At 35.3% G+C, this 14,116-nt stretch overlaps 1 protein-coding gene across 1 annotated transcript; it reads left to right on the top strand.

Moving 5' to 3' along the window:
• Positions 1-7,711: 7,711 nt before the first annotated feature.
• Positions 7,712-13,330, top strand: LOC105058271 (protein RECOGNITION OF PERONOSPORA PARASITICA 7-like). Its single transcript, XM_029268589.2, has 3 exons — positions 7,712-7,794; positions 11,304-12,702; positions 12,773-13,330. Exons 1-3 carry the CDS (start codon positions 7,712-7,714, stop codon positions 13,328-13,330), a joined length of 2,040 nt encoding a protein of 679 aa, XP_029124422.2.
• The last annotated feature ends 786 nt before the right edge of the window (positions 13,331-14,116 follow it).

Below are 14,116 nucleotides of genomic sequence, written 5' to 3'. Positions count from 1 at the left end.
ATCAATGATATCTATAGCTTCATATCACTAAATAGAATATATAAGAATAATCCATTCGAGAATCAAAAGAGTATATCGAAATATATCCCTCTGTGCTAACTTAAGCTTCAAGCAGGAGGAAAAGTTACTCAAGAGGTCAAAATTCAATCTAATCATCTGATGGACTGATCGGAGATATCTATACCTCTGTATCATCGAATAAAATATGTAAGAATAATCCATTTGAGAATCAGAGGTGTACATCAAAATATATCCCTATGTAAAGGTTAGGCTTGAGGTGCATCTATTACTTTACTTTTATAATTTTTATTAATTTAGTTTTAAATTTATTAATAATATTTTATTTTTTTTCATTATAGGATGTTGAGACGTCTAGCTCTCATCCACCTGCTACTGTAGACGACGTACAGGAGTAGGAGGAGGAGGAGGATCTTCGTTGATTATTTTTAGTTTTAATATAATGTATTTGATTTTGATATTTGAACAATGTTATCTTGTACCATTGGATAATTTATATTTTTATAATATTAATTTTTTATTTATGATGGTGATAGTTAATTATTAGTTGTTATTGTGTTTATAAATATATGTTGGTTGTTAATTTAACTATAGTAGATTTTAGTAAATATATTTATTAATATTTTTTTAAAAAAAATATTATTAGTGATGGCTAAATCCGTCGCTAATATCGTCGCTAACTATTAGCGACGGCTATAACTTATTAGCGATGGATTATAGCAGTCGCTAATATATTTTTTAATTTAAATTAAAAAATGATCTGAAAATTATTATAAGTGATGGACTTGTCATCGTTAATTATTATCGATAATACCTTATTAGTGACAGCTTTTTCGGCCACTGCTAATAATGGTCTTCAGCGACCAACTTTTTTTGATGGTTTATTGATGATGGTGTTCCATCGCTAATAGTATTAGCAATAGCTTTTTAGACATTAGCAACAGCATTTAGCCATCGCTAATAATTAATTTTCTTATAGTGAATGGTATATCCAATTTGTACTTCATAAACAAGATTTTTTCATAAAAATTTCATGAAATCAATTTTCATAATAAAGCATGAATTTTTATACACGTATGCTGATCTTTTATTTTATAAAAAATATGAATTCATCATCAAAAGGTCATATGCATGGAAAACATAAAAATTTTTAAAAATAAATAAGAAGAATAAAATCTATTTACTTCATTTGCTCTAGATATCCAGACTTCGTTAGAAAAATCAACTAGTCCTATTAAAAATATTAAATAATAATTATTTTTTAATAAATTTAATAAAATTAAAAAATAAAAGGAGGTCATTGATCAGATGATCAATCCAATATATCATCCAAATATCAAAGTGATTCGGGGTCTTCTTATCGGGATCAATGCGGGTCCCTAGAAGAGGAAGACATGATACAATATAGATTTCATAAGTCTTTTTAAAGAGAGAAGTGGATGAAGAGAGAAAAAGTACAGAAAAAAAGTGGAGAGAGAATAAATCTTTTTATTTCTTTTATTTTTTTATTTTTTTTAGGAGAGAGAAAGAGAGAGCGGATGGAGAAAGACATAAGAGAAAAGAGAGAGACACTTCTCTCTCTTTGTTTTCTTTTTTTCCTTTCTTTCTTCTTCTTTCATTTCATTTCTTTTCTTCTTCCCTTTTTTGGCCAAAGTGAAGGAAGCGGGGTGGTGGCTAATTGCCAAAGGACCGGTGGCAGTGATGACACGATTGGCAACGAGGACTAGACGGTGGGAAATAAAGAACATACTTGGAAAATAGGGGATCTGCCTTTTTGTTGGGGATTTCTTCAATCACTAACCGATTACCAGCGACTATGACCTCCAAAGAAAGGTAGGAAGCTCAGTGACTTAACCAAGTCTCCAACATCAAGAGGCGAAGGCATTGATAGCCAGGAAAATAAGAAGAAATCTTGGCCGAAATAGGAAATTTTGTTTTCATGGTGTTTCAATAAAACTAACGGTCGACGATGTTGTGCAAGGCTATTGAAAGAAAGATAGGGGAGAGAGGATGCAAAGTTCGGGTTTTACTTTGGCTCTGATGGTATCTTTGACTCCAATTTTTGGCAAGTACGGCAAAATAAGGAAGAAAGAAGAAGGAAAAAGAGAGATGGATGATCGGGCTCATGATGGACTACCTTAGAGAGGGAAAAAAAAAATTTATAGCAGATTTTTTAGAAATTTTGACAGCCCTAGACATCCGATTCTAGCTGAATACGGTGGAGAAGAATACTGTCATCTTAATTTTATTTGCTTTTCTAGGCGGATCGGGAGTCTTCATTTTTTTTTTTTTTTTTCACGTGACCGGATTATTATAGGTGCAGAAAAGACAAAATGGACCAGTGGCCCAAATGGCTCATCGTGAATTAACAACGACAAACTCCACCAAACCATTTTTAACAAAAAAAATAAAACAAAAATCCCCCTAACTACAGCTGCCTCCGTGGTGAAATAACTGCCAATTTTTTGTTTATTATTCGTGGAGCCCCAACAAGCAATGGAAAGATGGTGCAGTCCAGTGATGTGGCCACAGCTACCTGGCAATTTGGCCGGGTATTTGGAGGGAAGCAATTCTAGATGCGTCACAAACAATTTTTTTTTTTTTTTTGATGATAAAGGAGGCTGCTACACCAAAATTGATGTACATAGGATTAGTATCCTTTCGTTTTGGATTTGGAATACCAAAAGAGTGTGATCACATCCTGACTAAACCATCATCAGATTAGAGATGAGATTTAGAAAATTGATGAATAGTATTCTTCTTCAATATTGCATGCATAATTTTCTCTTACTTGAAACGCCGTCAGAAAATTGATTTTTTAGTACTGATTGAGACCGCCACTAAAAATGGTTGTCGAAATCAATCTTTGTTGTAACAATTAATGGAAGGATCATCCGAAATTACCTTTTCATGTCCCTTAAAAGTGATTTCTTGCTACCTGAAGAATTTAGAACAAGGGTCACGTTGGGACCAAAAAAAAGATTAATTAAAAAATGCTAGCTCCGGGTTTTATATGTTTTATTAAACTATGAGCTACATGGCAGCGCAACAGAATAAATTAGGATTCTCAGGCTCATCATATTTCAAGTAATAATCCACATCAAAAGTGATCCAAAAATACTCCCAGCGGATTAGGGGCTTTGCAGAACACCTCACCAACATGGCGATGGCTATTGACTTAAACTTTCGGCCAGAAAACTCCACATACCATACCATGGGAAAAAAATTGATAAACCTAAATTCAATTTGTCTATTAAATAGATTGAAAATTAAAACCTAAATTTAATATATTTATTAAATAGGTAACAGAATCTCATGCTCATAATAGGTTTGATAAACAAGTTGAGTTCTATTAGGTTTGTGATGATTGAGTTGGGCTTATATCACACGATGGCCAAATGCTTGCAAAGGAAATTGCTTTAATTGTGGTGATATAACTATATAAAGAAACTAATCCATTATAGATTCTATTATATCTTCAAAGTGTAATTTACTTCAATACTATCTTACATATATTGAGATTTATTGCCAAGTCCCAATCTAATTAGGATTCTATTTTAAATTAATTGATTATTAGTTTTAATGACTTTAGGATTCTATTCCTAGTGTTATTCTATTTAATTATTTTCTTTTAAAGGTTGTTAAAATCTGTGTTCTAGTGGATCTTGTTCATGAGTTCATGTAGGAGTCAAACTCTTAGCCACATGATGCTTTATTTAAATGGATCTTTGGTATCTCCTTGGTATGAAGAGAATAGTATAGAAGATTGTGGTGGGAAGAAAAAGAGAGAAAAGATTATTTGTGTATGTAAAGACTCTTTCATGAGATATCTTTTTGAGGTTTTAGTCATTGTTCACCTTTGAATAAATTTATTTTTCTCTTCAAATTTTTTCTTCCATAATTATTTTTTTCTTGTGATTCTTTATAAATTTTTTTGTTTAGTATTTGTTTTAAATCTTAGGCTGACATGGTCGATCTACTTCTTTACAAGATGCCATTCTACATGGTAGTCGATCTACTCCTTTACAGCATGCCGTTCTACATGGTATCAAAGCTAAGGTTTTGATATTGGTAGCAAGTGTATTTATAGTTCTATATGGTGTCAGACCAAAGATTTCGAATATTTGTGATTCTACATGGTATCAGAGATAAGATCTCAAGACTGGTGGTCCGTATGTTTATGGTTCTATATAGTATCAGAGCTATAAACTTAGAGAATGATTGAGCAACTTGCAGCTTCAATCAAATTTATTCAGAGTATTTTTTTTGGAATAGTAATTTGATTGTTGGTGATTCCTGCGTTCGTAACTCAGCATAGTTGAAAAGCTTCCACTAATTTACTATGCAGTGGTGCAAGCATTTAGACTCTTTTTTGATTATTCAATGGTAAATTATTATGGCCGATGCTATTCCTATCTTTATCAATAGGTTAGTTATGAGATGCTTGATCTTACCAATATCGATAAGGCTATTTTTACTACCACCATTTCTCTTCATAAGTTGAATCACACTTGTCATACATATTAGAAGGATCTTGTAAAGCCTTATTTGAAAGATCAAGATTTATGGGATATTTTGGATGAGTCAAAGAAGATGCTAATTACAAATAAGATTGCAAGAAAAAAATGAAATCTGAAATCCAGAAAAGTAATATGAATTCTTCAAATTTCAGTTGATAAAGAAAACTCTTTCCATATTCAAGATGCAAAGGAGCCGAAAGAGAAGCATGGGATATTCTTATGGCTACCTACTCTAATTCATGTAATGTGAGACATCTTAAACAAAATTACCTGAAGAGTGAATTTTGATTCTTGACTTCTTCAAAAATTTCAAAGTGGAACAAAATAGATTTAAAGATGAAGATTTGAAATAGGGGGAGCTTGATCAATTAGAGATTGGATCAATTTTTAAAGACTCAGAGCATGATAAGGTTGATCAATTTGAGGATTAATCAAGTCCAGAAAAAATCTTGAGCAAAATAAGCTGGATCAGATAATTATTGCATCAAGTTCAGAAGAAATCATATTCCAAAAATCAGTTGATTCTGATATTGCTCAGGAAAGTTAGAGGATACTATAATTGATATAGTTATGAAGATCTATATTGAAGAATCAAATCATGTGGAAGAGTCCTATATTGAAGCTATCCAAAATCTAGATGTTTCTTGTAAAGATTTAGTCAACTATAAAAATTAAAAGTTAATTGATTTTGAAGTTGCTTCAAAGATCAAGGAATAAGAAAATATGCTTCGAGAAGATAATTCTTGTTATGCCTTGGTACCGGTTGATTTTGAAACTAATCTAAGATTTGAGCTGTTAGAATACTCGATCCCTAAGGAATTGATTCTATGCTCAGAAGAAGCCAACTATGTATAGATACTTGAAGCAACACAAGTGGGGACATATAGATATGATCAAATTCTTGCTTTTGATTGTGTATAGGTAATCATCGATGTTCATAGTTATTGCAATTGATAATTTAATATTCATTGGGATAAGCTAGATGCTCAAAAAAATCTCGATATCGTGATCATGGAGTCAATATCGAGAGAAAGTATTATAGGACATCATTGATTTTGATATATATATCGAAGAGGACAAACCAACGAAAGAACTATTGTTTGAGCTAATAAAATAATTCTGTTATTCAATTGTTGGTTCGATAAATTATTATAAATTGCTATTACTACAGCAATAATAGCAATAGCTATGATGGTACTTCAAACATCAACAACTTTAATATTATTGGCATGGACTTTGCAATGAGGGAGAATGTTAAAATTCATTGTCAAGTCCAAATTCAATTAGAATTCTAATTTTAGTTGGTCATTAATTTTAATGACTTTAGGATTCTATTTTTAATATTATTTTATTTAATTATTTTTTTTAAAGGTTGTTAAAATTTTTATGTTCTAGTAGATCTTTGGTTTGTGAGTTCATGTATGAGTCAAACTTACAATAGTTTTTCTAGTGGATCTTGGTATGAAAGGTTAAGTAAATTCTTGCTTAACAATAATTTTTCAAGAGAAAATGTAGATACAACCCTTTTCATTAAAAGAAATCATGATGATATCTTAGTTATACAAATATACATTGATGATATTACTTTTGGATCTACTAATGAAACTCTCTGTCAAGATTTTGTTAAGCTCATGCAAGGGGAGTTCGAGATGAGCATGATGGAAGAATTTACATTCTTCCTCGGACTCCAAATCAAACAAACAAAAAGATCTCCATCACCCAAAATAAGTATACAAGAGAACTACTTAAAAGATTTGGAATGAAAGGATCCAAAGCAATTGGTACACCCATGAGCCCATCATGTACGCTTGACAAGAATGAAGGAAGTAAAAATGTAGACTTAAAACTTTATAGAGGCATGATTGGTTCTTTATTGTATTTAACTGCTAGTAGACCAAATATTATGTTTAGTGTTTGTCTATGTGCTCGTTTTCAATCAAATCCAAAAGAATTACACTTAAATATAGTTAAAAAAATTCTTAAATATTTAAAAGATACACAAACTCTAGGATTATGATATTCTAAAGACTCATCAATTGACTTAATAGGATATTTAGATACCGATTTTGCTGGATGTAAATTAGATAGAAAAAATACTAGTGCAACTTGCCAATTTTTTAGAGTTAATTTAATCTCTTGGTTTAGCAAGAAGCAAAACTCGGTGGCACTGTCTACGGTCGAGGCCGAATACATTGTAGCCGAAAGTTGCTGTACTCAAATTCTGTGGATTAAGCAACAACTTGAGGACTTTAGTATCAAACTTAATGAAACTCTCATAAGATGTGATAACACTAGTGCTATTAATCTAACTAAAAATCTAATTCAGCACTCTAGATCAAAATATATTGAAATTAGGCATCATTTCATAAGAGAACATGTCTAAAACAAAGATATAATTCTTGATTATGTATGTACTGAAAAATAATTGGCTGACATCTTTACCAAGATCTTAAGTGAAGATAGATTTTGTAAAATTAAAAGAGAATTAGGAATCCTTGATCCATCAGCTTGAGTATCTTTCTGATTCCAAATTTTTTTTGCCAAAAATTCATTGAACCAATTTATTTTTGAGCTAAATTCACATCTCTCCTTTCTTAAAAGCTCAAAACTATTCTTCATATAATCAATCTCTCAAATAGACATCCTTCCTTTAAGTTTCAAGCTTTTTCAAAATTTCTCCATCATTTTTTTAATTTTTTCTTGCCATGAGTCGACCCCCAGGGTCAACCCTAGGGTAAACTTATAATTTTTTTTTAAAACCCATCGGGCTCTGTTTTATTGGAATTTCTCCGATTGCAAAGAGCTGACCCCTTTGCCGTTCGTCTTCCCCATTCTATCGAACAAGATCACCTCCCTCTCCACTCTCATCTCAAAATCCCTCTTCCCACCATATTTTTTCTTTTAAATCACTCCTTTAAGATTTAAATCTCTCTTCTCTTTCTTCTTTGTTTGGGCGGTTCGAGCTTACCCTAGCTTCAAACCCTTTTCTCCAAATCGACGGTCTATCACCCTAAAATCTTTGCTTTTCCTCTAAAAATCTCTTCCACTCTACCACTCATCAACTCTCCTAAGCTATTTGCAAGTCTCTCCTGTCCAAAATGGCTCCCAAATCAAAGCTACCGTAGATAAGAAAATCTGTTCGAGGGTTAGAGGAAGATGTGCGCGGAAAAAGAATGGCTGTCGAGCCCTCTTCTGCTCCAACTCTAGTTCCAGGTCCTGTTCTAGCTTCTTTACAGTCTCCACTCAGCCAAGCAAGGTACCTCTCTCCAATCGAAAAGTGGAACCCGAGAAAAATATAGATTTTAAGTTTTTTGAAAAAGAAGGGTTCTCTATTAGATCAAAGATTAAAAATCAAAGATGGGAGTTTTACTATTTATTAAAAGAAAATACTTATGTTGATTTGGTCAGAGAATTCTACTTAAATTTGAGTTACTGCAATGGAACAGTAAAATCCTTGGTGAAAAGTGTTAACATTGTTCTTGATTCATGGCATTTGGGACAAATCTTACACTTGCCTTGTGAAGGCTATACTCATATGGAACTCCCAATCAAAGAAGGATTAAGTGCTATTTTAGGAAGAGCATTTACTGAAAACTTGAATAAATTAGAAGCAAAAATTTTTTCAGTTGAGATGAGACTTTTGCATCACATGGTTACCAAACTTTTTGTCTCTAGGAGTGGCAGGCATGACCTCTTATCTGATAGGGATATTTGCATCATGTACCATGTGATCACCGAGACCCCCTTGAACCTTCCTGCTTTGATGTTTGAGGCCATAAGGGAGATCCTGAACAGGTCTAAGGCTCACTTGCCTTATGGTATGGCACTCACCCTGATCTTTAGGAGGTTCGGAGTCTGTTTTGAGGGGGAGGCAATCACCAAATTATCACATTCTGACACCATCAACCGTCACACACTGCATTGCATGGATTTTTCAAAGACTGATGGCTGTTGGTCGAAGGGTGTTGAGGAGAGAGCAGAAGAGGAGGGACCATCTTCACCTCATGATCACAAAGCATCTCCTGATATTCAATTCGTATCTGATCACGAGGTTGGTCCCTCAGAGTCAGTGAGGAGGCATGCTTTAGTTCCACAGTCAGGGAGCAGAGTAGATCCTTCAGAGGTCAGACTTGCAGACGATCAGATTGAGTTGATGTCCCAGAATGTTGCTTCCATTTTATCCCAGCAGTTTGCCACCTCAGATTTTACTCAGAGGATGACATCTCAGGCTGTTACAGATCAGACTTTGATCCCACATATCTCTACCATCTTTCAAATGCTTACAACTCAGTCCATACGACTTGAGGAGGTTGAGGGATGCATTTTGAGACTGACAAGCAGAGTTTTAGACTTGCAAAGGCAGGTATTAGCCTTAGTCCATCTCTAGCCGCATGAGGACATCACAAAGGTCTCCAACCTGTCTGCAGAGATGGCTAGACTTCGAGAAGTTTTGGAGGATGGATTTGACTTTTTGAGGAGATAGATCAGGGGCTCCAGTGAGACTGTCTCTACTCAGATTGGTGCCATGATGCAGTCCATGACAAGAGCTTTGGAACAATTGGACACCATTAGACTTTCTCTCCTAGCACAGTCCATAGCTTCCTAGGATCCAGGATCTTCTCGCTCTTCTGTTCGTGCCGGTACTTCTACCTATGGCCGAGGCAGACGTGGTCGAGGACGTGCCCGTGGCCTTGATCCTGAGACTCCTCATCATATTTCTGACTCTTCTGATTCTGACCCTTCTAGTCATGACATTTATTAGATCTAGCATAGTTAGCCTTTTATGTCTGAGATATTACTTATGGCCTTTGTATATGTTGGCTGATTGGCTCATGGATAGTTATATTTTTTTTGTTATCCATGATTTTTGTATGGCCTATGTACTTTGACTTGACTCGTATGTATTGTGACAAATATATCATATTTTGGATATATATATATATGCTTTTATCTTATATGAATATCTTTGGATTGATTTTTTTATTATGAATTGTCTCAATTGAAATGTCTTAATTCTGTGATATGAAGAATGCCTCCTATATGTGCGATGTAATATTATGAATGGCAATATCTTCTATATGAGCAAATTGAAATGTCCTTTATGATTGCTATAGTGATGGGGAGTCTCTTTTATTTTTTCTTAAAAAATGGGAGTAATGATCTTAATTGATGTTGTTAAAAAGGAGTAAAGGAATAAAATTGAGCAATATGCAAAATTATCTAAAATCGAGCAATAAGCAAAATTGTCAAAGCAAATTTGTCAAAAGAAAATAATCTTATAAGCTATCTTAACACTAATCTTCAAACTACTTATGATGCTTACTATTCAAACAATTAGCTATAATATTTAAGTGATGCATCTTCATAAATTTGAAATTCTTAATCAATGCTTTATATATGTTATATGTTATATTTTATTTTTTCTCAAACGTTTTGTCATCATCAAAAAGGGAGAGATTGTTGCTCCATGAATTGATTTTGATGATTACAACATATTTGAGGGGGTTACTAATGATTTTGGTTTGGAAAAAGATTTATTGTATTTCAGGGGCAAAATTATAATTTTATCAAGTTCTGATTCGAAAGTTTCAAGAGTAAGAACAGAAGATTTGTGATCTATTGGAGGTAATTTCATACTTTTTTTATGGATATGTTGAGAGAAATTCAAGTTTAAAGAATTGGGTCGACCCTCTAGGTCGACTCCTGTCAAAAGGGGCTGAACGACACGCTATTTTTGGCTGACACACCCAAAGGGGTCAACCCTATGAGTCGACCTCTATTGCTGTGCAGGCCAAAGATATAGAATAATGATTTTCTGTTCTGTGCCACAGAGGTCGATCCCATGAGTCGACCCCTGTATAGAGGTCAACCCAATGAGTCGACCCCCTGTGATGGAAACTTCCGTAATGGTTAGTTTTCAACTCTTTTTGGCAGCATTTAATCCTCTTTTAATGATCTCCAATGGTTCTATTTCAGTCCAGATTTATCTCTAGCATCCATAGAAGATATAAAGGTACCTAAAGGAGGGAAATAAGGAAGGTTTTTCAAGTATTCATTTGAGTCCTAAGCAAAAAGCCCTCTTCAAGCAAAAGAAACTTTCATTCCAAGTTCACCAACCTCTCAAGAGCTCGTTCAAATCTTCAACAATCTTGAGAAAAATTAAAAAAAGCTTCTTTCTTATTGTGTAAAGTGTATTTAAAGTTTTATTTGCTCATTAAAGGAGCTAAATTTATATTTTCATGTGATTAACTCACATACTCTGTTTTGTCTTGATCTTTAGTTTTGGAAGAGTTCCAAAACTTAAAAAAGTTGGTCTGAACCTTGAATCGAATTGTATTGGATTGGCTTGTACCCGAAAAATAAATGTTCTAGCTTGGAATAGCTAGAGTCGGAGGTACCGACGTTGTATTCTTGTTGAATACGGTTTTGTGGATTTGAATTCCCAAGTAGGAGTTTGGGGAGTGGATGTAGGTGCAAGGTTGGCACCGAACCACTATAAACCTTGATTATTTATGGTGTGCTTATTTGCTTTCTTCCTAAACTTCTTTACTTTCTTGCATTCTTGTATTTTTTTGCTACACCTTGCTTAAATCACTCGCTACATATAACTTGCTTAGTATTACTTAATCCTTGTAGTTTTAAATTAACTTTAAATTTTCAAAAATCCAATTCACCCTCCTCTTGGGTTGCATAGCTGGGCAACAAGCTTTGAGTTTTGGGAAGAGGTTTTGGGAAATGGTGTTTTCAATTCAATACACAATGAAGACTTCCAAGGGTTCTGAAATTAGAGTCGTCTGCCACTTGCAAGCCCAGTTCCCTGAATGCAATTGGTGATCTAAAACACCTCCGATATTTGCATCTTGACAACATTATTGATATAATTCAATTGCCTAAATCAGTGTACAAGCTCTATCACCTACAGACCATGATTGTTCTAGGCTTACATCCTTCTACAGAAAGTATAAATAAAGACTTGAGAAGCCTGATTAACCTGCGACATCTGATCCTGCCTTTGGAAGTAATTCCCACAATAGCCGAGATTGGGAAACTTACTTCCCTCCAGAATCTGGATGAATTCCATGTCAGAGAGGGGAATGGGTACAAGATAGGTGAGTTAAAGCACTTGAGGGAGCTCCATGGTGAACTACGCATCAAGAATCTTGAGAATGTAAGAAGCTACGAAGATGCTTTGGAGGCTGAGTTGCTTAATAAGAAACATCTCCACTCACTACTGTTGCAATGGGATTCTGATTCGAATAGCACTCCTGAGGTAGCAGAAAAGGTAATCGATGGGCTCCAACCACACTCTAGTCTTGAAAATCTGGAAATTATTGGTTACAGCGGTGCTTTGTCTCCATGTCGGTTGGAAACTCAAGATCTTGCCATGCTAGAATTCATTACTTCAATTACCTTGAGCAATTGCAAAAACTTGCAACTCCTCCCACCCCTTGAGAAGCTACCTTTCCTAAAGTTTCTGTCTCTTGCGAATATGAGGGCATTGACAGAAGTTGGTCATTCATTCCGTATGTGTGATATGGTCACTGCTTTTCCTAGGTTGGAGGTTCTGAATTTTAGTAGCATGCCGCATTTGGAGAAGTGGTGTGGTGTAGAGGATGGTCCATGGTTTCCTTGCCTCAAGGACCTGTACATTGAAGATTGCTCTGGGTTGGTGGCATTGCGGCGACTACCTCACAGTCTGGAACGACTGGAAACATCTAATGTGGGATTGATTACTCTTCCAAGACTTTGGCAGTGTCAAAACAATGATTGCAAGAACCGATCACGGTCCAACCTTCATCACTTGATGCTTTGGTCTTGCCCCAAGCTAACGTCTCTAGCTCGAGGCTTGCTGCAACATACTGACCATTTTATGGATGTTGAGGAGTTGATCATTGATGGCTGTAAAGAGCTAGTGCATCTGCCGGTGGAAGGATTCCAAAAACTCGTCTCACTAAGAAGCCTCAAGATACGGAAGTGCCCACGTTTGCAGAGACACAATGCACCTCGCGACGACTTCTTTCTTCCCTCGTCAGTCCAGAATATTTCTATGGAGGATTGTGGTGAGATAGATGCATCACTGCCTGGTGCAATGGAGCACCTTGCATATCTCTCTGAGTTGACCTTGTCGGAATGCACGAGTATCACATCCCTCCCCTCAGCAGAGGTGTTCAGAAGACTCAAGATACTTCACAAATTGTCCATTGTTCGTTGCACAGAGTTAACATCATTGGGAGGTTTGCAAGCACTCATCTCACTCAAAACGGTTGGAGATCAGAGAATGCCCCAAGCTTGCGGGAGCAGTGGCAGCTGCACCACCATTAACCAGTGATCCCGCCAAAGGGGCAGCTGTTGGCTCTTCATTGTCACTCGACATACTCGAGGTTGATGACCCCTCATTGCTGCACTTGGAGCCATTAAGAAGCCTTGCATCCATTCAACATGTGGAGTTGCTAGATTGCTCCCAGCTCACATCCTTGCCTGAAGAATGGCTGTCACAAGTCCGCAGTTCCCTCCAACGGCTGCGGTTATGCAAGGCAGTCTCCCTGAGGTTCCTGCCTGTGAGCTTGAAACAACTCTCCTCCCTACGGGAGCTAGAGTTAGATGGATTCCCTCTACTGCAATCACTGCCAGAAATGCCCAATTCACTGAAGACTCTGTGCATCCGTGACTGTGATTCAAAGTTGGAGGACCATCTCCTTGGCCAAGATTGGAATAGGATTGCCAATTGGAATAGTAGTCCTGAGATCTGTCAAGCGAAGATATTCAGTCGAAACGAAGCACATAGAAACTAGCAAATTGTTGCTGTGCCCTCTCTTTTGGTAAGATAGTCTCTCCCCTTCCTGCACCTCCTTCTTTTTTTTTTTTTTTGACTCTCTTTCACGCAGAAGGAGTTTACAAAAAAAGAAAAAAAGAAAGAATTTTGAAGTAGTGGAGTTTAAGAATACTAGATTGATTAAAGAGATGGTTGTTAAAATTTAAATACCTGTATATTTCAAAGCATAATTAGTTTACTCCAGATGCTAGATATTTTATTTCATTCAGATGTTCGATTGAAGAACTAACTGATTTCATTTAAAACTTGTTTCTGGCAAAAGAAAAAATTGTGTTGTTACATATCACTGCAAGCTTTGCTTGCTAGTTCTAACAATGATTTGTGGCTCCTGTAGTTTTCTGGTGTTTCTTTGAATCTCAGTTTTGAGAATAAAGCTGAAAATGTTTCATTTATATTTTCAACTTCTAGATCTGTTACTGCCTATAAATTGATCTAAATATGTCACATCCCGAATCCAGGACATAACACGGCCATGCTACCGAAGGATGGGCTCACGATAACAAGAAGCCAAAATTCATCTTCTTAAATATAATAACAGGTACATCATAAATAAATATAATAATAAAGTTCAATTCAAATATTTAATTAAACCAAAACTGGTTCAGAGCATCTAAATCCAAAGATGAAATAATCAAAGCCTCAAAATTCATAATAGCTACAATCCATAAATATAAACTGAATTCCTAGTACAAAATTTCCAAGCTTGTTTTGCCGATCCCCAAGCCTGGATTCTCTTTTTACCAGT

Source organism: Elaeis guineensis, chromosome 15 (assembly GCF_000442705.2).
Source record: "Elaeis guineensis isolate ETL-2024a chromosome 15, EG11, whole genome shotgun sequence".
Taxonomy (NCBI): Eukaryota; Viridiplantae; Streptophyta; class Magnoliopsida; order Arecales; family Arecaceae; genus Elaeis; species Elaeis guineensis.
The sequence above is the reverse complement of the archived record's forward strand: the minus strand, read 5'-3'. Positions and strand labels throughout refer to the sequence as shown.

What these genes read in the sequence shown, in the direction of transcription:
- LOC105058271 (XM_029268589.2), top strand. Translation starts at nt 7,712, where the DNA reads ATGGCTGTCGAGCCCTCTTCTGCTCCAACTCTAGTTCCAGGTCCTGTT. An exon ending in TCTCCACTCAGCCAAGCAAG is followed by an intron (nt 7,795 to 11,303) that starts GTACCTCTCTCC and finishes TACACAATGAAG; the next exon opens with ACTTCCAAGGGTTCTGAAAT. An exon ending in CATCCCTCCCCTCAGCAGAG is followed by an intron (nt 12,703 to 12,772) that starts GTGTTCAGAAGA and finishes CATCATTGGGAG; the next exon opens with GTTTGCAAGCACTCATCTCA.